Source organism: Meriones unguiculatus, chromosome 1, assembly GCF_030254825.1.
Source record: "Meriones unguiculatus strain TT.TT164.6M chromosome 1, Bangor_MerUng_6.1, whole genome shotgun sequence".
Classification (NCBI taxonomy): Eukaryota; Metazoa; Chordata; class Mammalia; order Rodentia; family Muridae; genus Meriones; species Meriones unguiculatus.
In genome coordinates, this window is record NC_083349.1 from 69,760,200 (window position 1) to 69,785,971 (window position 25,772).

Here is a 25,772-nt window from a genome sequence, read left to right on the forward strand (position 1 = left end):
GGCGTTTGCTAAGCTTGGTAAACTGAAAAGAGCATTTTTGAACCTGAGGGCCTCCGGAGCCAGATTCTGGGTGAGCATTAGCTGCTGTTAGTTTTGCCGTGTCAGGGCCAAGGCACAGCTTTCACTGTCTGGAGCATTCCCAGGCTATCACAGCCATGAGACAGGTGGGGAATGAATATTGTAGAATAGTGGGCCGTTTGAAGAGAAGCTCCCGATCCAGGGGACGCGATTTGGACAGGCTTCAGTTGAAGCAAACAGGTGTTCCTGGGAAGAACTGTCCTCAGATGGCTGGGGGGTGCCATTCTTTCACACACATAAAAGTTTCCCTTCCCTCTGCCTGCAGGAAAATTAGAATTAGCTACAGCTCTTTCTTTTGAAATGGAAAAAGAGAAATAAAACTATGGCAGCAGATTTTGGCTCCGGCTGGGTTTCTATGAATCGTGCAGTCTAGATTGAAGGAGGGAAGAACCTGGAGCCAGAGTCCTTGCAGCTTTCTGTAGCAGAGATGCAGGGAGAGTGGGATGACTCAAAGACCGTCTGTGCCATACATGCACCTCCAAGATGTAATAGTCTTTCCTAATATCGACCCTTTCTTTACTCACCAGCTAGTTCTTGGGCACGGGGGCTAAGTGCCGGGAACACAGTGGAGGATATAGGAAGGACCTGCCCCCAGGATGCTCAACCTAAGTTGTGGTTACCATACTTAGCCTGGACAGGAGGCAGTTGCTGATGTCGGAACCATTTCCTTTAGTACTGGCAGCATGTGAGGATAAGAGGGGAGAGGGTTGTTGGGGCGTTATTTTGAAATCATACTTCTCCAATAAAGTGTAATACAGTAACAAGTATGTTGCGTTTTAAAGTTGTAAATTCCTCTTCTTGAAACAAACTGTTGCACTGACTTTAAATATCCCCTACTAGCAATGGGTGTAGGCTACGCTACATTTTCTTAATACTGTGTCTTTTTCCACTTGTAACTACAATTTTTTGTGATTATTAAAATTCTAGTAAGGATTTTTTTCTTTAAGCAAATGTGTTACTTCATAGTAACACATACTTCTGCCTACTCTTCCTCGATGATCCCTGAGCCTTAGGTGCTCCTAGGCTGAGGGGTTTTGTAGTTGGGACTGAGGCCCACACCTCTGCATTTTTGATTAGTGTGCTCTCCTGTAACGGTCTCCCTCTATTGCAAAGAAATGTCTCCTTGATGAGACATGAGGTGTCCTACACTTTTTCTGCTTCATCTTCTGCAGGGTCCCCTGAGCCCTGAGGGAAGGGATTTGATGGAGATGTCACAACTAGGGCTGAACATTCCAAGGTCTCCCACTCTCTGCCTGTTGTCTGGCTGTGTATCTCTGTATTTGTTCCCATCTGCTGTCGCAGGAAGCTTGTCTGTTGACAGCTGAGTGAGGCACTGGCCTGCTTACCTAGCTGGAATCCTTTTTAATTCTTTTATATATGATTTTAAAATTTTAATTTAAAGAAATCATGGTGGAATATATTTTGTAAGATAAAAGGAAACTAGAACAAATTCATTGTATTTACACTGGCCAGAGGTCACGCTGGCAAAGCTTTTAGAACATTTCATTACAACTTTTTCTCAACTGTTTTGCTTATAAACCACATATAATTTTATATTATGCCATTTATGTTTATTATATTGAAAATGTATTCCCAAGCCTGTAACAGCTGTAACCATTGCTCATGACTGTGTGTTAAGCAGTCTCTTGAGTTTCTAACTTATAGCTGTCCATTGATGCTGTGTATCTATTCACAGATTGTATTGTCTTCTTGAGGAGAATAATTACTCATCTCCTTTACAACTTCCATCTTCTTCTTAATTTCCTAGGACTTTGACATCTGGGGTCTGCCTCAGGTGAGATATGTGATTGGGAGACAGTGGCTCATGTGTGGGTGTGGCCAGTAGCTGCACCCACGAGATGTGTCTGCGTGTCTGCTTATGTGGTTGGCTGTCATAGCTCTATACTGCCCTTCTAGGACTCTGTTGATGGCAAGCTGTTGTCTTCTGACCCAGAATGTTTCAGATTAGCTGAAGGGTAAACCCAGGTCATGGCTCTGTAGTGTGAGTGTGTAAGTTTTGTTGGTTTGCTTTGAGATTTGTCACTTGGGAAATTGAAGTCGGTCTACCCATGGCCTTTCTGCATATAAGGTCTTCCATTCACTTTGCATGGACCATAGGAAACTTAAATAAATTTAAATTCATAGATTTGGGATGATGAATTTTCTTTCATGGTGTCTTGGATTCTTTTTTCAACTTCCAAATTTGTAGTTTCGGGAACATTTGTGATTCTCACACAAGCCTTGTTTGATAGCTTCGCTGTTTATCACTCACTTCAATCATGTTGGCATTTTCTTCTCATCTCATCTCCAGCATCACTGATTGCACCCTTACAGCTTCGTTTTGACTGTGCTGCTAGTTTTGTGACTATTAATTCCACTATTGAGTTGGGATTACTTTTCTACTCATTTCCCTGAATCGTTGTTTAAACTCTGACACTTGAATCTCCGTTAAAACTCATAGAATTCTGCCTTCGCACCAGAAGAGTTCTGCCTTCTTACTGTTTTCTCTAAGGATGCTAGACAATTTTGAAAACCATTTTCAATTTCTTTGTCTTCAGAATCGCATGTCTCCTGAACTTTTGTGCTGTTATTTCATTTTCCTTGTTCCATAGGGTCTGGCGTCTGTACTCCCTTTCTTCATTCTGTTCGCGGTGTCTATACTATTTCTTTCCTATTGTGTTCAAGCTGTTTGGAGTCTTTTACTTGGTTGCTTTGCAGAACCACCTCTTGTATCCATAAGTAGATGGCAGATTTATATGTTTAGCTTGGTTTTAATTGCCCTTATCTCTAGACGGTGTCTTTAATGGAGTGAGTGAGGCCTCTCCTCAGAGGGTGTCATGCCCAACCCTGTGCAAGCATGGCCATCAGCCTTACCGCACTGCTCCGCCTCAAACACTTAGAGAACCTCGCTTCCCAGGTTCACTGCCTCATGTCCAGTCTTCTCTGGTTCTTCTCAATATCGAATTACGGTTTTACTGGGAGTTCTCGTTTCTTATTGCCAGAGAAAGAAACAAGCTAGAAAGTCTGAAGAAAAAGAAATGAACACAGCAGCTTAAATGCACCCGAAACTGCAGCATCCACTTGAGAGCTTAGCAGTTTCGGGTTATTACAAGCCTTGTAGGGCTTTTCTTATCTACTGAAGACTTTGGGAAATACGGACCTCTACTTACATTTTTCAACATGGGCTTTGTTGTCATTGTTGTTCAATAGAAAACCTTCCAGATTCTGATCATTTTTTATATAAACTTTAGTAATATTTTTTTCATTCAGATTTAATGGAATACTTTCATAAATGGACCTGGCACCATTTTAAACTAGAGACTGTGAGAGATCTTTAAAGTCACCCTCAATAAAGGGCCATACAAACCATTTCTGCAGCCCACCCCTTGGGCTGTATGCCTGGGTGGTCTTGTTTTAACCAGTGCTGTTTAATTATTGATGGTTTACTGACACAGGCATAGAAGCCTTAGGGAAAATGAAATCCCGTGTGCCAGTTTCTTCAGATGAGTCTTCTTTGAGGTTTAAGTGTCCCTCTAAGTAATACAGTGAAGCAGGAGTTAGGGGGCCATTCTCCTTCTCCAGGCAAAGTCAGCCACAGCATTTTTTGTTGGGCTCTACTGATACATATTGAAGCTGAGGGTGTCTGCTGTATTGTGATAGCAGCCCTCCCTGCCTCCCCCCAACACATATACACACTGCCTTCCTGGGAAGAAGTGTCTCCTCCAACAGTAAAGATGGCCTACCTAAAGGCACTGATTTTTCCCCTCTTGTCCTGGTGATTCAAAACATTCTTGAGAACACCCTGCGAGGTACGGAGGCAGAGGCGATTCTTGATCTCCAGAATCTCAGTTCCTGACAGAAAGGTGGTCACATAAAATGAATGCTGAGAACTCTCAGTGAGTGGCAACCCCAGCTCACAGTGGTCAGTGAGTTTCATAGAAAAGATGGCATTTGCAGACAATGTGCTGATGATATAGCTCAACCAGTAAAGGTGCTTGTCTCTAAGTCTGGTGGCCTGAGTTTCATCTGCAGAATTTACATGGTGAATGGAAAAAATCAGTTTTTGCAAATTGTCCTTCTTAGCACACCATGTCATAGGCACACATATACATAAACACACACAACAGCAGCAGGAACAACAACAACAACAATAATAAATTAATGTAAAATTAAGATATATATCTTTAAAGCATAAAGAAAATGTGACATTTGTAATGACCGTTGAACTGAGGGCTATGCTTTGCACAGACACAATGAAAAGGGATGCCAAGCCAATGGGACACCGAACAAATACAGGGGGAGAGCATCTTGTGAGGAGGCCATGGCAAGCAGTTCTGATTAGCCGATGGCCATGTCCTCTCTGATCTTTGCCTTTCCGTGTTCAGATTCCCCGTGTTACTATAGAATCATGTCAGTCATGTTGCCACGGCTGCGTATTGAGCAGAGACTCTGTGTTCTGGACAGTGTTGAAGTACTGAACACTCTTACAGTTTTCACATAGCCTGTCCATGTTTCTTTCGCAAGTCCTTGTCTGCCTGCCACCAGCGTCACAGTGTTCTGTGAATTATGAGTGGTACACGAATGGTACACTATGTAGGCACATGGGCATCTCATCAACGATAGGTCTCCTTTAGGAATGCCGTGTCATCCTGAGCTAAGGCTTTGAGCAGCTGTGTTCATATTAGGCTTTGCTGCAATGTCGACCTTGCCTAGACCTGGGGTGACCTTGCCTGGACCTGGCTGTCTCAGCTCTGCAAAGACAGCTTAACTGTCCTGCCCACTAAGCCTGGGCTAGTGGACGAACAAGAAGAAGCAGGGCTGCAGTCTGGAGAAATTCAGGGCTCTACACAGAGGAGAACCTGGACAGGCTAGACTGCAATCTGAGTCTCCATGCCCATCTGCCTGGTAGTCAAGTTCTCATGCTTCCCTGCCTGTTAAACAAGGTCTCTGGCTTTTATTGTCCCATTTAAATGGCCCACGGCTGGCCTGAAAAAACCCAGCCCCCAGCACCATCAGCATGATTTAAAGCATTGGTGACATAGTTACCTGCACCTGGCAGAACTCACAGGGCCCAGACCTTTCACCTCTGAGAGGCAGAGTTATGAACTCTGGCCACACCCCTAACTGGTGAGCAGTATGCAAACACAGCTTTGTGGCTAGGATTCCTTGGCATTATTTTTTCTTCCTGATTTTTATGTTTTACACACATAACAATGCCAATGCAGAAGAGAATATTTTTAAAAAGAAAAGGAAAGAAAACACAGTTATAACCCAATATGCCTGCAATTATCCACACAAACTTTTTTAACTCTTTTTGCATATGTTGACATTTTTCTTTGTGTGGTTCTAATTCCAGCATGAACAGAATTTTACATTCTTGTGTTTTCTTTCTTTATTCCAAAATATAACTTGCACTAACACTACTTTGATATTGTAGTTAGTGGAGTCTTTTACATCAGATGATGATGACATTTATAGAGACTCAGGAAAACCTAGCAGCAAGTGCTTGGCATTCGTGGACTTTTTCAGGAAACACAAGGGCTGTCTGTAGCATGTCACAGAAATCCTGAGCCAGTGTCACAGAAAACCCCCTTTTAGGTTGGGTCCCGAGACATACCTATCCTGCTTAGACCATCCATTCAGTGCACTTGCATATATGAATTTTAGGTCTTTGGTGATACTCTGGCGGACACTATGAACATATGAGCATTCACCGTGTGGTGGAAATGTGTGTGGTCAGCAGCCTGTCACTTGAAGATATAACTATATTTGGGCAAAGGCTCCACTGTTGGCTAGCCAGGTGCCAGTGTGTTACAGTGTAGGCCATTGCCACATACCTGGTTGTGGGCTAACCAGGCAAAACTAGACTGTACCTCAAGGGGCAATGAGGAGGCCCTTGAGGGAAGGAGTTCCAGAGGAAGGGTGTGATGGGGGATGCTGGGCAGCCAGGGGGCAGTGCGGGAGCACTTTGCATCTGACAGAATCTGAAGAAAGGATAATGCAAGCCCAGCCCTGGAGAAAATGATGGATGACTAATTGTTATATTTTATATTTCTTCAGGAGAAGTCTGGAGGCCATAAGCAGCTGCAGTTTTTTGTTTTGTTTTAATTCTTAGCATCTGTATAGGGTTTTTTTAATTTACATACAATAAAATTCACCCAACTTAAGTATTCTGCTAAATGGCAATTAGGTACAGTCATAAAACTATGCTGACCCACAGAATATAAAACAGTCCCTCACTCAATTGTGTTTCCCCAGCTCAGTTCTGTCCCTGTGCTGACCCAGGCAGCTGCTTCCGATAGCTCTAGAGTTTTGCTGTTTCTAGAGTTTCCTACATACGGAATTACATAACATGTCTTAGCTGTGACTTCTTTCACACACTACAGTGCTTTTGAATGTGCCTATTTTGTCACATGCATTAATAGCACATGCCTTTTAATTACTAAGGAATATTCTCAAGTTGGGTATGCTAAATTTACTCATTTTTTTGCTAGGTGATGGCGGACATGTACTGCCATAGTATGGGACTAGTATAAACAATGCCCTATGAGCATTTGTGCACACATCTTTCTGCAGACATGGGTTTCTTTTCTCTGTGCAAATATCTGGGGATAGGATTAGTGAGTTATAAGGTAACTACATGTTTAATTTCACAAGAACTTGACCAAGTTTGTATTTCTGTGGTGGTGCAAGAGAGCCCCAGTTGCCTTGCACTTAACTCTTAATGCATCCAAGTGGAGATCAGCGACTCGGAGCCTTTGAAAGTAGCACTTGGTGTCCTGATCACCTGCACTCTGCTCTACTAGTTCCCAAACTTGTTAACATGACAAAATCCCTCGCATGAAGCAATAATTCAAGGGAGGGAAGGTTTGTTTTGTTTTACACTTGGAGAGGAAATGATGGCCCATCATGACTGGGAGGGTGTAGGGGAGTGAGGCGGCTGATGACGTTGTATCTGTGTCTAAGGAGCAGTGAACACACAAGGAGGTGGGGCTATAAATTACGACTCAGGGCCCAGCAACATACTTCCCCCAAAGAGACTGCCTCCTGAAGTCTCCACAGCTTTCCAAAACCCAGCACTTGCAGACACACAGTTCACACGTTCAAACTTCAGAGCTGGTCCAGTCTGCTGGCATGTTGCACACCTGTTGTTTGGATATTTGTGACCTCAGCCACACAAGATACTGTCAGCAATTTTACATCCCTGTCATGCACTGCAGGGAACTGCGGTTAAGAGCTGGGTCTGTGGGGTGATAGGATTGTAGTTGGAATGACAGTCCCTTACCATCGTGGAGTTCTCTACACTGACTGCGTTCACCTGGAAGAGTCAGGTTTTTATTCAATGCCTGAGTAAAATGATATAGACCATGTCAAGCACCTACCACACAGCCGGGCCCGTAGAAAACACCAAGTGCAAATGTCTGGAGTAGCCCAGTGATTCTCTGTAGTGTGTGTGTGTGTGTGTGTGTGTGTGTGTGTGTGGCACAGCCACCCCACACACCTGTGTGCCCACCCCAACTTGCCTATGAAATCCAAACATTGGGGCTGGGCACAAAGATGGACATTATCTAAAGGCGATGTGGCATTGGACAGACTGCAGAACCACTCTAGCGAGCTAATTGATCAGGCAGCCTACCTAGAACACTTGATTTCCACAACTATTGAACTCTTGCTGGGTAGATCTGGAGGTGTTTGGGATTATACCTGCTCCCTGAGAAAACTCTGGAAAGGAAGGCTAAGCTCAGTTGAGCTTTAACATGCAAGCCACCCCCAAGCCACTCTGCACACGCTGTCCTCTAGACCATCCACGTGTCTACTATCTTTCCTGAAGGTAGGAGGAAGACACCAGCTTGCACACAAGATTCCCTTGAGCCTAATGTGAGAATATTCTAGCAACAGAAGTCAGCTAAACTTCTAGTCAGAGTTAGTGATAAAATCCGCCTGCTAAATAGATGGATGCTGAACAGTCAAGGGCAGAATTTCATAGAGACCCAGCGGGCTCCCCTGAGATGCTCATAACCTTTCCACAAGTAATGGATGCACTAATGATGCCACTTCAAGCCATGGTACTCCAGTGCCATTCCTAATGCATTAATTCAGCATTGTTAGCCATGCTAATTAGAGTAACTAATTAATAAGATAAAGAAAGCTGCCATGCAGTCTTAGCTGCCTCTGGAATTCTACTCTTGATTAGTCTTTCAAACATTGTCTAAATACCTGTGGGACTGGGGAATCCCATTTGGTCACTCCAGTCAAACACTCAGCACCCTAGGGTGTAGATTGAAACTAACTACTGCACAGCTACTCTCTGACAGAAGTAATTTTAGGGATAATTGCAGTGACACATGACCTCTGAGAATCACAAACTCAGGACACACCAGTCTTTCACATGAAGGATGCAACAGTTCTCTGGGTTGTCAGAATGTGACATTCTTTGACCTCCACCTGGTGGGAGGCCATGTTGGAGTGGTTCCTCCTGTGACCTCAAAGAACTCGGGACCCTGGATATTTCAGCTATGTAGCATGGCGGGTAGGCTTGTGATTAGCTCATGGGCTGGCCACCATCTCTTATACGTGTGTATCTACAATACACTCTCAATGTTGGGTTCAAGCCAGGCCTCACTCATACTAGGCCGTCAGTGCTTCAGCACTGAGCTACCCTCCCAGCCCATACATGGTCTTTTAAACTCAAAGAATCTTCAATTTTATCACACAACATTGCCCATGGAATCACAGTCCAATCCACTGGCTGTGCATTTTGTAGACATTAAAGTAAATGCAAAGGATTACTAAATATGTCACATAAAAAGCAGTCATCTACATGCTGCCTGAGGTAAGCCAGCCCCTTCCCTCCAGTGGTCTGCGCACAGCATGCTGGGGACCATTGCCATGTTGTCCTTGTTGGGTTCCTTGCCTGCCTCCCCACTCGACATTGGGACCCTGGAGGGCAGGGACTGGCTTTCATCTCTGTATCACCTTGTCAGGGAGCCGGGTACATAATATGCATTTGATAAATGTTTGATGAATGAATATCTCCCTGGTGAGCCCAAGCACAACACCATTAGCAAATACAAATATTTGCTGTTTTCTCTCACTTTGATTCTGATAAATTCTTGAAATACATACAGAAACATACGTAAGTACCAAACATGAGAAAGTGAAGCAAGGCTGGTCTGTCCAAAAACTCCTGCTCCTTTACTTCGCCAATGCTAGGGACATTGAATAATATAAAATTGTTAACAATTATGATTTGGCATAAAGTCAAGTCACCTTCCCAAGGTAAAATATAAAAGGCAGAATTGAATCTTACTGTACTCTTGAATTCTTCTGGAACAGAACGGGCATAGGGGGGTGGCTGGATGTGTGGACAGGCAGGCCAATGAAGAAGAGGTACAGACTTATATAAGCAAATTTGGTAAAGACGTCAAGAAATATTTCTAATGTCTGAAATCTTGTTGGTGGACGGCAGTGTTAATCTTATTAATTTGAGTACATTTTTACTTCCAAACACTTTCAAACAAAGTAGATGATTATGCATTTAAACATTGACATTGATCTCAGAAAACAAATACCTCAGAGTAAATCAGTTGACCAAAGTAATGAGGTCATGTTCCCCCTGTGGAGTCTCTTTAAATTATACAGAAAGTATAACACAAGAAAGGTTTTGAAGTATACCTTTCTACTGATTTCCACAAATGAAAAGTTTAAACTTAGGAAAATACTTAACATTGTGTTTGCCTTGAACCTTTCTGCACCGTGATTGCAGTTTTTAATCCACCTTGAAGCAATTGTATTTAATTACAAAAAATGCCTGTTCTATGGGGTTTTTAATGTGAGGGTTGATGGATTCTATGAGTGTCACTAAGGAGCCATGTCCAATAGGACAGAAGAGGGCAGGGACATCTAAATATATGAAAGCGCCTGTTTCTCGAGTGGCTAAGTGACTCTGGCAGGCTGAGGGAGGCGGAACCTGCAGCTCAGCTGGCACAGTGCTTGCCTGCCATGCACAAGGCCCTGGGTTGGACCCCAGTGTCACATGGCATTGCACCCCTGTAATCCCAGCACTTGGAAGGTGGAGGGAAGAGGGTCAGAAGTTCAAGGGCATCCTTTGCTACATAGTCAGTTTGAGGCCAACCTGGGATACATGAGACACTCAGAAAAAAAAAAAATTTTTTTTCTTTAATGTTTAAGGTGAAAAGATAAAAGAGCCTGTTTCTTCTGGGGGGGGGGGTTCCTTTTTTTTTTTTAATTGCTGTTGCTTGATTTTATTTTTTCCCCACGATATCTATGATTGTTTTGTTCATTTTTTAAAAAAATAAATAAAAAGGCAATTTCAACTCCAAGGCAAAATTCCAACCCTAATCTGGAGTGTTCAAATTTGTGCTATTGTCCAGCAGACTCTAAATGTACTCATGTTCGAATATGACGCCAGCTTATTGTATACTATTTCATCTTACACTGGAATTTTCAGCAGGATCATTTGAAGGAAGACACAAAGCTGGAGGCCAGGGGAAGCATGCTGAAGGAGTTCTGTGCGCCCACAGGCAGGCACTGCCTCCCCTGACCCCTCCCTTTCCAACAGCCCTGGAGTGAAATGCCCAGGCTGCCTAAGTGGGACAGCTGCCTCCCTAGAAGGCCCTTCCCTCCCCGTGTGGCCGGTCCCCTGACAGGGGGGCTTCCCAGGAAGAGGAGGCTAAACTCCACCTTGATCATTTGGCTTTGGGTTGGTTGGGTTGGGTTGGTTGGGTTGGGTTGGGTTTTTGATTTGTTTGTTTGTTTGTTTGTTTTTCTGTCCTCTGCAAAGTTTGATTGAAAGTACAAATTGTCGTGAAAGAGTTGTAAAGCGCTATGCACTGCCGTACAGTGTGCTCTAGGGAACAGTTCAAGAGTCCATTCCCTCCCCATTCCTCCAGAACATTGTGTTCGCTGAGTAAGCTATGCCGAAAGGGACATGTAATGAAGGAAGGTGCCTCCACACGAGGCGGTGAACACAGTGAGGAGAACTTGGAGGGTTATCTCAGAGTCCGGGCCTCTATCAAGGCTACTTATGTGACTCAGGACAGCACTGCAGGTTCACTCCATCAGGACTGGAGCCCTTCCGCAAGCATGCCTTATAACAGATGTCACAGGCCCTGGCCTAGGATGGGTTAGGATTTTTGCAGCAGGGCCATTACTCATGAGCCTGACAAGCATCTGGGACAAGGCTCTGGGAAACACCCTCAGATCTCAGCTTAGCATGAACAGAGAGGAAGGTTGCTGCATCTGTGTTTGGTTTTCACTATTCAAACTGAAAGGATTTAAAACTGAAGAAATTGTATTCTCGGAACAGATTTTCTCTGTGTGTTGTTCAGATCTACATGATTAAATATAAATTCATTGGCAGCTTTCCCTTGCTTTCTTCTTACTTAGATTCTGCTTTCCAAACTTGAACTGCATCTTCTTGAGCAGTGACCACAATAAGCAGAGCTGTCCACACGTCTCTGGATTTCTTCTGTCTGTCTGTCTTGAGTATGTACTGCACACATCACTAGGTGACACAAGCAAACAGGAAGACAGTATTCGGAGACCTGCTGGGCTCTGCTGCCGGCCACTTGGCAGGGGCTGAGGGCTGGAATTGTTTGTTTCCTTCTCTGTGGCTTTTGTTTGGTGGTCTCTAAGCAGAAGGTGATGGCGAAGGCAGTGTTTGTGTTTTAATGGTTGATCAAGTTAGTTTTTTTAATCCAGACTAATCAAATACCTTTTCTGGTTATGATTAAATATTATTTATACACAGATCACTGTGGTTAAGAAGAACAGGTCTCATTAATTAGCACTGTGTGGGGTGTGGCATTTAATACAAGCTCGTGGATTTTGGTCTTTTATTTGTCTTTGCAGTTTTTACTTTTCTTCCAGTGTGTGCACACAGGGGTGCGTGTGAACATGTGAGCCACAAGTCGATGTCAGGTCTTCAGTTGCTCTCCACTTTTTTTTTTTTTGGGGGGGGGGTGCAGGGGCCGGGAGACAAAGCTCCTCCTGCTCACTGATTCAGGTGCATCTCCACTTCTCCAGCCCTGGGGTTCCAGAAGCACACCACCATGCCTGGCTTTTATGTGGGCGTTAGGGATCCAAGTTCCAGTCCCCAAGTTATTTACGAACCGAGCCATCTCCCCAGCTCTGTAGTTTGCATTTCTCAAAAGATTATTTGATTATGTGTCTCTTTTCAGGAGAGAAATTCATGCACTTAAATAGATGCATTGATTTAGTTTATAGCTTTTTTTCATAGTCAGAAAATAAAATAGATACTTGAGGCAGTTTCTTCATATACATTTATTTTGTACTCTTCTTTATACTAAAGGCATCTAAAACATCCTGATTTTTGCCTGCTCTCATTCTTTCTCAAAGTGTCATCCAAAGTTATGTGTTTATATTTTAAACTCAGAGGAGTCATTCACTTTGGATTGGAAGCTTCCAGAAGCAGTGTTGATTCATAAGCTACAATATTTAGCAAGTATTGTCAAACATACCTTAAAGCCAGTCTTTAACGTTTTTCTATTAATAAGAACTGCCAAATATCCCTGTTTGTTAAATGATAGGCCTGTTGTGTATATGCCATTTTAAGGTTGAAAATAGGAAGCAGCTATCAATTCTAGACTCAGGTTGCGACAGTCGCCTAAGTTGGTAGAGTGTATAACATGTCCAACCCAAGGTTGTTGGAAGGAGTCACTGCGCCTTGCCAACACTTTGAGAGTTCTCACCATCTAACTACAATTTGTCCCTGGTCTCTGTGGCCATTCTACATAAGGAACCTCACTCAAGTCTGAGTGCCACTGTGTTTATTCAAAAACATATACATTTCACATACATGATTTTTTTTAGTGACCAACTCAAGACAGAAAGAAAGACTTCTAGCTCCGGTTTTTATGAAGTTTTTCAGTTTTTTGTGTTAAGTTGGGAAAACAGAGCTATTGCTAAGCAACCCTGGATTAGGCACAAAATAGTTGAAGGTCCCAAATGAGAAACATTTGTAATGGAATATGCTCTACCACTTGTTTTACCACATGGCTTAGCACCCTTCTGCTCACACATGGTTAAACACATGTTTGAACTGATGTTTTAACACCCGCCTCACACGTCTCTTTGTCCACATATGCTGGAACATGTGCTTTTATACTCTTGTGGTCTGGGAGAGGAGAGCAAGCAGAGTATCGTCTGGGGTTTCTTTTTCTAAAGGCTCATTGGTTAGTGGCATCCAGTCAAAGGTTAGTGCCTTATTACCAAAGTCACAGCTCTTTTCACTAGATAACACAAGTAAGCCTTCCCAGTGGGCTAGAGATAGGCATAACCATGGTCTTCTGTCTAGTGCCAGCTGGTCTTTGACCTCCTCAGGTACCTCAGCAGGTGGCTACATTGTGTCTTAAAGTATTGTTTTGCACTCTAGCTAATCCATGTATATTTTCTAAACACTCAAGCTGTTCATCCTTACTCAGGCTCAACTGTAGAATTAAACAAGGCTTCCATATCTGCCACTGGCCTAAGTTCTCTGTCTTAACTGACAGTTTCAATACAGACAGCAGCTACGTCACTTTCAGCAAGGAGAATGTCGCCTCACCCTAACTGCATAGACATGTCATCCATGCTGTCTTTATTGGTTTGGGCTTCAGTACCTTAAAAGAACAAATACTGATTTGCACAGTTCAAGAGTTTGAAAAGTCCAACTTTACGGTGCTGGCAGATACAGTATCTAGTGAGGGTCTACTTCCTAGTCTACAGATTACTTTCTTCTTTTTGGAGCTTCACATGTTAGACAGCAGAGTCCATGGTAGCTCTACCCAGTCAAATAACAGGATGGTGTACAGCAACCTACATTTCAATAGTGCTTTTAGCCTACAAGATGTGTCGGCTGCTTCTTTTCTGATCCCTACTAGAACGAGAAGTAGCACGTACCCCGTCTCCTAGACAGGCGCACCAAGGCCCGTCGGCTTCAGAACTCTGCTAAAATGTACATAGCCGGTGGGTAAGCAAGGAGGCCAGGTGTTGCCTGCAGGTTCTCTCACCTCTAAATCAAAAATGTTCCTGCTGTGTGACAAGGCCGACTCCTGTAAGACCTACAAGGTGATGCCTAGAATGGCCATTCTCATCAAAGAGCATAGAGAACAGGAAAGATGTGACCGGAAGTAGTGCCTGTTTGTGAAAGCCTATGAGTCAGGCCTGTTCAAGGAACATGTACTGAATCCTCTTGCTCAGTCAACCCAGCACCCCATTGGGCAGGTGTGGAAATTACGGTATCAAGTCACAACAAACTTGCACGAGTCAGAGCATCAGTAAGGTGCATCAGTAAGTCAAAACTATGCCTTGAATGCAAGACTGATTCAAAATAAAACCCAAACTCAGAACCACTGCTCACATTGGCTTCTAACCAGCACCAACAGATGAGCTCATAGACAAGCCACAGTGATTGCAGAAGGCAGTGTGGGATGAAAGATATTGTTTTCCTAATCATTCCTGGTTATGAAGTCTGTGATTGCATTTTTCCATTCTAACGTTAGAAAATGGATCAATATAACAATAAGTAAATGGATATTGTGGGAAAGCATTTGTAAATAAGCTCAGCATTTAGTCTGTGCCTCTTACTAGCTGGCCATAGCATGCACTGTCCTGACTAATACCCATATCAGCTTTGTTTTGCAGGTGGCTGTGCTTGCAATTACTGAACATAAAAATAATATATATTTTGAGACCTTGAGTTTCCAAGAGTAGTAATGGCTGCTAAGTTAAATTACTTAAAAATACATTCTACCTTATTGACAGGACTCTAAAAGGTCAAAATTGAACAAATTGTGTAAAGACTGTTGCCGTTGAGTTGGCCATTTAGAATGGCATTTTTCCTAGTTGTACAGTAATTGCCCGGCCTATCTTCACAAGTGGCTTTCAAGATAACTTTAAGGTGACTAGAATGCTTGAACTTGCTTTCCGTGCTAAATTGCATTGGATCTGGATGCATAGACCAGCAGACAAACATGGAAGAGCCACCTGTGGGTGCCTGACTTGTAAATGGATGCAGGAAATTGTGATTGCCTGGAGGGCTTGGAAGACCCAGAGGGAAATCTAGAGGGCTCTTCTTTCTGTTCTGCCCTGGATATAGATAGAATCGTTAATACCAGTATCTGGCAATGTCCTAAAGAAGGTGCAGTTCTGGAATATATGAAGTCTTCTTTTGGTTTTGTTGTATTTCAGTGGCATTTTACCATGCTGAAGTTCAAGGACAAATCATTGCATCCTAACATAGTCTTTGCCAAACTTCCAAAACTCTAAGCACAAAACCCTCAGCCTTCATTTCTTTTGTTGCCTAAAATCTAGGTACTGCTGAGCTAAAACCTGAACTTATGAAGTGAGAATATACTTGATTAGGAACAAAAAAATATTCTACATCCAGAAATGCAGATGTGCACAGCAGTCCTGGGGGGATGTTGGTATTTGATCTCTCTGTCTTAAAGGTTCATGTTCCCAAGGTTAAGAAATGCAGAGAGCCAACTTTTATTAGTAACTAATGCTGAAATTACTCTGGAGATCCTAAAAGTATTACATTACAAATCACTCAGCTTTGGAAATCCTACAGCTCATGGGTTACAGATATCACTGGATGAGAGATGGGGGCGGTAAGTGAAAGACATCACTCACGGGCAGCATGCTGGGACAGTTTTCACCTTGGTGAGAAAAAAGACAGGCCTGGGAGTCAAAGCATAGTTAGAAGAACCAGGAAGCAAAGGCCTCCATGTTGGGGGAGTTGGGTGGGAAAGGTGCAGTAGTACAGCTTGGGCTGCCTTATCTTCCTGCTTCTCTAATGTTTAACTTTATAACCTGGGCAGGTTGTTTCTGTACTGAGCAAGCCTCGGTATTTATAGAATAATATCCGTTAACAACCATGGCACTTGTGGGCAAGCATGAAGAAGAGACCAGGGTCATTTCATGTCAAGAGAAGACGTTGTCCTTGTCATCATCCTCCTCCTTTTCATCCTCCTCCTCCTTCTTTGTCTAAATCCAACCTTTAATTCCGACAGCAAAGAATGAATGCATAAATCTGTGTTGCTTGCAGAAGTGAGCTGTGACAGACAAAATTGTACCTTTTTCACTTCTCATAGTCCTATTCTTCAGTGCATTTGACTCACTGTGAGCTTGAACCGCCCTGGGATGGTTGGGAAGTGTTTTCCTCTGGAAAGGCATCCTCTGAACCATTGTATTTTGAGGTGTTTCTAAGGTGATCAGAATAAAGGATCTTAAAAGTATTGCTGGAATTTGGAATGTGGTACCTCATACGTATATTCAGTATATAGGATATGTATTTGTACGTGTACATAATTGTGGATGTGTGTTGTCTTTTGAATGGGCAGCAGAACTAAAGTAAAGGAAAAGGAAGTCCTATGTACATTAGTATATCACAGCAATAGATTCAGAATCAGGCCGTGGCATCTAGACATCACTGCCTCCTCCATCTTCACTAATGACATTTTTCAGATCTTCGCTTTTGATTGACACACTATGGAGTATAGAAATAATCATTACTTAGGTAGCTCAAAAATAGCTTGCCAAAACTGGTAATGAGAGTGAGTCCGGATAGTCTGTCAAAACCCTGCCAATTAGCATTGAGGTCTTGAAGGTCCAGCTTTAGATATTTATTAATATGCTAGGTTTATTAACGTGTTTTATATATGCACCATGTGGCTGCCTAACGGGTTGCATGATATTGTATAATTGTGGTGGTTTCCATTTTCCATACCCAGATCTGTTCTTCAGCCATATTTAAAATTCAGAATTACTTCATAGCGTGTAACTGATAACTCATTAGGAAACTGTGCCATGCACTCAGGGTTACCTCTAAGGCAATCCATATTTAACGATAAACTACAGAGAGTCTTAACCACTTGACTGTCATTGACCAGCTTAAATATTTAAAGTTACCATCTGACCCTTTCCCTAACCACTCATAGAAAATGAAAATAAGTGTGTACAAAACAGGAGAAAGAAATGTTTCAAGTAGTCTTTTCTAAGCAAATAAAACATGTCGTAGGAATAACCAAACGCTTAGATTCGTAGGGATGCGCATTTGCTCACGGTGACAGTATTACTTGAATAAGGGCTCTGTTTTCACCAACACAGAAATTTAAGCATGTCATTTATGGTAGTCAAACTCAGATTCATTGTTAAGCACCATAATATATTTCATTCCTGTCTTTACTGCTTTTGTCTTTAAAAATAACTTCTGATTTGTTTTTTGTTTTTTCTTCCAAAATAATGACAAATTGAGAGTGTTTTTTAATGCCTTTCTTTACCCAGATAAATGAACATAGTCACAATTATAATGGCACTGCCCTGTGGTTCCTCTGGTGCCAATTCCCCACGTTAATTTCAGCCTTGTCTCCCTCTCTAGCAGTCATTGGATAGCTTTAGAATTAACCCTGCATGGAGACACGGTTCTAGCAGCGTGGCTTAACTTGCATCTGTTTGGTATCCGTGTGACAGGTGCTGGATGGTCCAGGAGGGCTCAAAGACAGTGCTGTGGATACAGTGCTGCTGGACCATCAGGACCCAAGCACAAGATCATGAGGTCATTAGGAGCTGCCTGAGAGTATGTACTGGCCAAGGTTTTTGTTCAGGAGACTAGACTCATCCAGATCATTTAAGATGGAGGTTTATTAAAGTATTACATGGGAAATTCAATGATGCCTTTTTGGACGTAATGCTGCCTTGAATGGACGAGCATCAAAAGAAGCCAGTCAGACCACACTGGGAGTCCTCACTGTCTCGATCCTGTCCACATGAAGCCCAGGACACTAGGATCTAGACACCATGATCTCTAATAGAGATACACACGCTGTATATACACAGATATACACTCCCCCCCACACACACACACACTCACATTCTGTTGTATAAAGCTGGTTCACACTGATCAAATTCACTTTCCAAGTTTACACAGTATGTACTTGGCACAGCCTGAGCTGCACTATTGAATGTGGTTCTGAGAGAATCCTAGGAATGTATTTCTTAGCTTGTCTGTCAAAGAAAGCTTCAAAAAACAAAGACACTCAAATTCCTATGGAAGAAGTCAGTGTACATACCCTCATAGGGGCATAAGACAGTGATTCTCAGATTGTGTTCCAGTGAACCTGACCCTTCCCTACCACCTGAAGACTGGAGGAAGGGAACACGACCCAGCAGACTGCACTGCATCTCGGGCGGCCAGGCCCCCCTTATGCTGTCATCAGTTGAGCACACCTGTACTTGTTGCAGGGAAAGTGTTCTCTTTGGCTTTCTGTTTGTGGTGTATTTGGGTGCCCCCATCTGTCGCTGTGTGTGTGTGTGTGTGTGTGTGTGTGTGTGTCTAGGTCTGTGTGTCTCTGTGTGTGTTTCCTGTTAACTTATCAGAAATAAAGACTAGGATTTGTTTCTGTAACAAGCTTTTTAACAGAACATCTTCTCTTTCCTAGCCAATCATTGCAAAGATTACAAATTAATCTCATCCCTCATATCATCATTAGAGGATATGCTGCTAAGAGGCCTGTTCAGGTTAGGGTCTTTAATGTGAAGTCACCACCTCCTGAGAACATGCCTTTGAGTTGTTTCAAAGCCTTTCCAGCATCTTCTCAGGAAACCTGCAGCGAAGGGCAAGAAAGTCATCATAGCCATGGGGTAAAGGAACTGGACACATTAATTACTCTTCAGCTACTTTATTTCATTTGACTTCAAAAGCAAAATTAGCAATAGACAGTGGTTGCATGGGGTTAAGTTAATCAGTGTGCGCTAATTAAATAACTGTTGTGCCTCACCATTGGGCCTGTTTCAGATGGTAAGGAGCTTTTTAGTAAGTTTTACCTACCTGGAGTTTTGTACTTTAGGATTTTGCCACAAGCCACAGACTCCAGATTAAGGAAAAGATGTGGCTGCGCATCTCTAGAATCCCAAAGTCTGAGAAATGCTCAGCAAAGTACTCGCTGCCTAGAGTGAGGGCCTGAGTTCAGTCCCCAGAACCTATGTTTTCTGTCAAGAACAGTGGCCTGCACTTGCAGCAGAGCGTTGGGTGCACAGAGGCAGGCAGCTCCTGGAGGGTGGCCAGCCTCACCTTTGGCGAGAGATCCTGTCTCAAACAATAGGGTGGCAAACACCTAAAGTTGTCCTCTAGCCTACACACGCACACACACACACACAGAGACACACGCACATACAAACCAGAATATCCTGAAATCCACGATATCCTTAGCATCTGTGTGATATTCCTAAGGTTTCAAACTTCTGAATTTCAGACTACAGTTATTCATCCAGTAAGTTAATACAAATATTAGAAGATCCAAAATTCTCAAACACCTCGGATCTCAATCGTTTTGGATAAGGAGCACTCAATTTTACCCTCACATATCTTGATCCTTGTGGAAGTATGTGAGTGGCTTTTCTCACGTACTCTGTAGAGTGTCTCTTACCAGAGTGCTTACAGCCAGACCCCACCTGTCCTGGGAGACCTGGGCTTTTACTCTTACTCCGATACTTTATCATCTCTTGTGTGTCTTCTCCCTACATGTCATCTAGCAAAGCCTGTTCTGTCATCTCAGAAGCAGGCAAGCAGCACAAGGCTCTTTCTTTAAAGCAGTGTAAGCTCTCCCTATGACCTTGAGTCTACCATAGCCTTCACAGTTATTCAGCTGGCTTCAGAGACCTTTATTTGTGCTAGGTTTTGATGGGGTGTGCTGGCTGGCTGGCTCGCTCGTTGGTCGGTTGGCTAATTGGTTGGTTTTGGGGGGAGGAGGTTTCATGATCCTTGATGCTGTAGGTTTATATAGAGATTGAATGAAAGGCCTGGTGTGGGGTAAGCAAACAACCTAACAGTAAGCTGTATATATATTCCCACCTCTCTGTCAATCTTACTCAGAAATGTAACAACCATGTTGAAGTACTTGTAATAAAAAAGAAATTTAAAAAATTAAAAGCCTGTTACTCTTTTTGTATGTCTTGAAAATACAGAGAACCATAAAAAAAATATTTTTGCCCTTGTTGAATCATTGTTAACAATTTTGTTTATATTTTTCTACTTTATATTTCTCTTTTTTATTTATATTTGTATATTCCATTTTCTGTTTTTCTGTATATACTTGGCATGTAAATAACTGAACATTTTATTGGCTTTCAAGTTGGGAAATCTGTCTATAATTTACTCTTACTTTCAGCAAAAATTTTGAAATTCTTCTAGCTTGGCAAGTGATGTATTTTAATCCCTCATTGTTTATTTGAGACTGGCCAAAACAGTCTGTCCAGTCCAGACTTTTACTTGTTTCACTATTCTCTCTTTTTTTTTTTTTTTAAAGTTCAGTTTTTTTTGTTTTTGTTTTTGTTTTTTTTATCAGTTACATTTTATTAACTGTATACCAGCCGTGTCCCGATCCCTCATTCCCTCCCAGTCCCTCCCTCCCTCCCTCATCTCCACCGTGCCCCTTTCCAAGTCCACTGATAGGGGGGACCTCCTCCCCATTCATCTGATCCTGTTTTATCAGGTATCTTCAGGACTGGCTGCAAAGCCCTCCTCTGTGGCCTAACAGGACTGCTCCTCCTTTCGGGGGTGGGGAGACCAAAGAGCCAGTCATTGAGTTCCTGTTAGAAATAGTCCTTGTTCCCCTCGCTTTGGGAAACCAATTGGTTACTGAGCTACCACAGGCTACATCTGAGTGGAGGTTCTAGGTTATATCTATACATGGTCCTTGGTTGAATGTCAGTCTCAGAAAAGACCCTGTGCCCAGATATATTTGGTCCTTGTGGAGCTCCTATCCTTTCCCCATCAGACTAACTCCCCTTCTTTCTTATGATTCCTTGTACTCTGCCAAAGGTTTGGTCATGAGTCTTTGCTTTGAAAACACTGCTAGTTAAGAGTTAGATGTGCTCAGTAGACTCCTGTCATACGTTCAATGCACATCCCATCTGTCTTTCTAAACGAGGATTGATCATCTTACCCCATGTCCGCTCAATTGATTATCTTTTTTAGGTGTATAGATTTCATTATGTTTATCATATCTTATAGGTCTATATAAGTGAGTATATCCCATGTTTGTCTTTCTCCTGTTACACCCATCAGAATGGCCAAGATGAAAAACTCAAGCGACAACACATGCTGGAGAGGTTGTGGAGAAAGGGGAATCCTCCTCCACTGCTGGTGGGAATGTAAACTGGTACAACCACTCTGGAAAGCTATCTGGCGCTTTCTAAGACAAATAGGAATAGTGCTTCCTCCAGACCCAGCTATACCACTGCTAGGTATATACCCAAAGTTTGTTCAAGTACACAAAAAGGACACTTGCTCAACCATGTTTATAGCAGCTCTATTTGTAATAGCCAGAACCTGGAAACAACCCAGATGTCCATCAACGGTGGAATGGGTACAGAAATTGTGGTATTTTTATACAATGGAATACTACTCAGCAATCAAAAAGGAGGAAATCATGAAATTTGCAGGCAAATGGTGGGATCTAGAAAAGATCATTGTTTCACTATTCTCATCTGAAAATATCAGACAACATTAGTAGCTATATTCTTGGTTGCTCTCTTTAAGAGTATGTAGCCAAACTTTTTGTTTTGGGGGTGTTTTGTTTGTTTGTTTGTTTGTTTTTCAGTTTCAGTGTTGTTGTTTGGGGGTGAGACTGTTTTTTTTTATTATAATTATTGTTGTTCTTGCTTTGTCTTTTTGTTTGTTTGCTTGTTTTCTAGTCAGGGCTTCTTTGTGTAGCCCTGGCTGTCCTAACACTCACTTTATAGAGCAGGCTGGCCTCAAACTCAGAGATCTACCTGTGTCTGCCCCTTAAGTGCCACTATGCCTAGCCTTAAACTTTTTTGCTCTCATTGCCTGGTGAAATTTAAGTAAAAAGAGTTGAGAATGTTCATCACTGTAGAGAAACAACAAAAGCACATTTATTTAGCTTGTCTTCTGTTAAACACTTTTAACCTGATGACATTCAAGAAGTAAACTGTGAAGACTCATTTCTTCACTTTTCACAAAGGTCCTTCCACTGGACTGGTGAGGTTTAAAAAGTATGCATTCTCATAAGAAAAATGTAATAATTCTATGGGGGTAAAAATGGTTTATTTGTACTGCTGTGGATTGGTTGAAATACAAAATAAGCTTTAAAAATTTACACTGGGGGAATGCACCTCTGCTACCTACAGATATGACTTGCCCAGCGTCTGCCAAGAGTATTTCCTCATCCCTCTCGCTCACCCAGCTGCCTCTAATCCCGTTCTTCTCTGCCTTCATTTCCTTTACATCTGTCTCTAGTGATCATCGACCTTTCCTGTGTGCCCTCTCTTCTGTCAGTGATTTTCTGTCTAGTGATTTTGCTAACAAAACTTCCAGAAAGGAATAGAGTTAGAGCCATACATACACATATATGTATACATATATATACATATACATGAATTATTTATTTTGATTCTATGAATATTGATATTCTGCCTGCATGTATGTCTGCATTGCATGCATACAGTGCCTGCAGAAGAGAGAAGAATGTGTCAGATCTCCTGAAACTGTAGGAGTGGTGGCTGTTAGCCATCATGTGGGTGCAGGGAATTGAACCAGGGTCCTTTGAGAAAAGCAGCCAGTCCTTTTAACTAATGGGCCTGTATGAAGCCAGGTATGGTGGTGTATGCCTATAATCCAAACACTTGGAAGGCTTTGGTGTGTGGATCACTACTTCTAGTGCATCCTGGGCTGTTAGGGAAGACTCTCTGTCTTAGGGAATTTTTTTTTTTAAAGTGTAGAGATGAAAATTCAAAGCACCTATAGCAGTGTCAGTGGTGCTGGTACTGTGGGCAGGCTGCTGCTGCTGTTCTTCTGGCCCCTGTGTGTGGTCTTTCCCTCCATCCACATTCCTCTCCTACCCAGGCTGAGCTTCATTCCTGAGATACACATCTAGCTTTTACCTCACTCATACTGGTCCTCTGTCCTCTGTCTGCCATCCTTCCCTCCCCACCCCCCCATCAAAAACTCACCTACATCAGCTCCAGGACTTTATACAATGGCCAGCAAGTGGAATCCACCATTGCCTTGACATACCGCTCCCATAGACAGACCAGTACTCTTTATCTTTGACCTTAGTCCATTCATTGCCTGTGTTGTGTACTGTCTACATAGCCACTCCCTCGAGAGCAAGGACTCTGCCTAGTCCCAGACACAGAGGGCACTGGGTAAGCTCAAGTCTCTTTGTCATGCTAGTTTAATGGTGTTGCGGAGGAAACTTGCAAACTGTAGGTCAATCTTTGTTGTCTATAAGCTGTGTCTAACAGGAAGCCAGTTTCAAGTTGGGCTTTACTCTGAGCTTGTGTGTTTGCCTGGTTTTTTCCTTAAGCAGCACTATAACTCACGTTGGGAGTCCTGAGTCACACGCCTGTGCTCTGGTTTCAGAGTCCTCCTTGGCTTCATTAGGCAGTAGGCATTGTTGTGCTTTGTGATTGTGTGCATGAGACCTTGGCTTCTAGAATAATACCATACTGCAAATCAAATTCTGCCTCAAAAGAACTTTTCTTCCACAATTTCCTACATTCCTGTACAAGTTACAAAATGTCACAATTCAGTGGGCCAATTATTAGATTTTTATTTAATGGGCAGTTTTAATGTTCTCAGAGAATCTGAACAGTAATAGCATTTTTAACTTCTGCATTCCATTTAAAGACTCAGAACCCATTCTTCTCTTTGTGACTGCACCTTGTTATATTTTTGGGTATCATTTAAATTCAGCTTCCCAATCTGTAGGAAAATCAATGAGTTAATGAATAGCTTCATTTTTAAACTTTTAAAATATTTTATCCTAATTATGGGGCATAGCTGGTGACATTAATTTGACAAAATCCCAAATCATCAGATTGTGCAAAATAGCCCTTTCTGGGAGTCATTTGGAACATTTGCAGTTTAACAAGTTTACTTACTGTTTTTAGGGCCAGAGTAAAGCCTGGCTCACTAAAACAGGAACTTCCTCCTGCTGAGCTTTAGGCCTGGAGATGGAGGTTGGACTTCATGCTTAACTTGAAGCTGTGTTGGTTAGTGTGTTTATCTAACCCATTAGACACAAAGCATTCCCACTACTAACAATCATTCCTACCATTTGCATATCAAATTTTTCCTGGCAAGCTGCCTCACATGCCCTGTCCTCAGGCCTGCTGAGCTTCAAGGTCACTCTCTGGCTGTGCAGTAAAGTTAATGGCAAAGTCAGCTCACATGCCAGAGGTGACCAAGTCCTAGTCCGGGGACCTTCCACACTGGTGAGTGTTCTGAAAACCATGTTGGATCCTGTGAGGAACAAGATGGAGAACAGCCAGCAGAGCAGCGACTCTACCAGGCATTTACTTTGTGCTGTGCAGCCTGTAGCTCATCTGTTCCCTTGGACAACAGCAGAATTTAACTCTTAAGCAGATCAAGGATACAGCTTAGAGGAGACCCACCCAGCAAGCACCACCTGGCTCCTCCCAGCCAGTCACCCCTGTATGGTTTTAATCCTCAAAGCACCTTATCTCTGTCCCTCCAGCCAAAGACACCTGTCATCCCTGAACAAGAATTGAGAGGCATTGCTTGATGGTTCCCTATAACTGGCCACTAAGTCCAGGTCTTCTGCCCTTGACACTCTTTCATACCTGAGAGGATGACTGAGTTTCATATGAATCATAGGTCTCTTTTATTTCCATTCCCAGTCTGCCTTTTTTTTTTTCATGACCTATACAAAGCTCTGTCTTATTCCGATATCGCCTTTCCACCTGGGTGTCTTTATTTTCATCCTATTCCTGTGGGGTGGGGGAGTTGGAAGACTCACATTGTTTGGGGATGGCCAGACACTAACCTAAAGTTTTACTTTTGAAATTTCTATTTATTAGGCCATGGCAAAACAAAGGTAGATATTTCTTATGTGTATTCAGTAAAACCTCATGGTTGTGAATTGGAAAATCTACATCTCTCTTGAAAGGCTCCCTTCCTAAGAATTTGTTTCTCTGCTCAACCGCGTTTGTACTTAAGATTCTATGTGGACTGAATGATACAATCTGGCTCCATGATGCAAATTGTTGAGCACTCCTCCCTGTCTCCCCTCCCCTCTCCCTCCCTCCCAGCCTCCCTCTCCATCCCTCTCCACACTGCTCACTTGACCCTGCTCATTCTTGCTCTTGGTTCTCACTCTTGCTCTTTCCCTCTCCCTCCCTCCTTCCCTCCCTCCCTTCCTCCCTCCCTCCTTTCTTCCCCTCCCCTCCCCTCCACAGATCCAACTAAAGGTGTACTCCAAAGGGGTGAGAAAGAGAATTGACAGAATAAATGGAGAGGTTACGGATGTGGAGGGGCTTTTCCTGCCTGGAGAACCAGTGCTGACATGCATGTGTTGACATGCAGCATGGGTCTGATTAAGGAAATCATGCATCACGACATGCATGCCCACACCAATTTTCCACTTCCACCTCACTCCACCACTCTTTCAAAACACATGACTGTCTGCTTCTGTTGCCAGTGGCTTCTGTTGGGAGTTCAGGGATTTTGAGCGTAGCATCTTATTGTGCCATGTGCAGATCTAATGGATGTGGACCATCAGGGTGTGCTCAGTGGATACTGGGCAGCTTTAAAACTCCAAGGAGCAAAAGCAGTTACAAGTGTGGGGAGGCTTCTAAGCAGGGTCCCCGAAAGCCACACAGGCCACTGAGATCTTGTTTCTGGA

The 25,772-nt window shown here is 42.9% G+C and overlaps 1 protein-coding gene across 8 annotated transcripts in view; it reads left to right on the forward strand.

Annotated features, from left to right (window-relative positions):
* Positions 1-25,772, forward strand: part of Vti1a (vesicle transport through interaction with t-SNAREs 1A) — a 310,414-nt gene that overhangs the window by 195,022 nt on the left and 89,620 nt on the right. Inside the window, exon 9 of one of the 8 annotated variants that reach the window (XM_060391255.1) lies at positions 10,550-16,340. The exons of the other annotated variants lie outside the window; for them this stretch is intronic. Within the exon in view, the coding sequence (XP_060247238.1) occupies positions 10,550-10,562 (13 nt within the window). The 3' untranslated portion in view covers positions 10,563-16,340. Of the gene's footprint in view, positions 1-10,549; positions 16,341-25,772 lie in introns of those variants that run through there. 8 annotated transcript variants of the gene reach the window in all.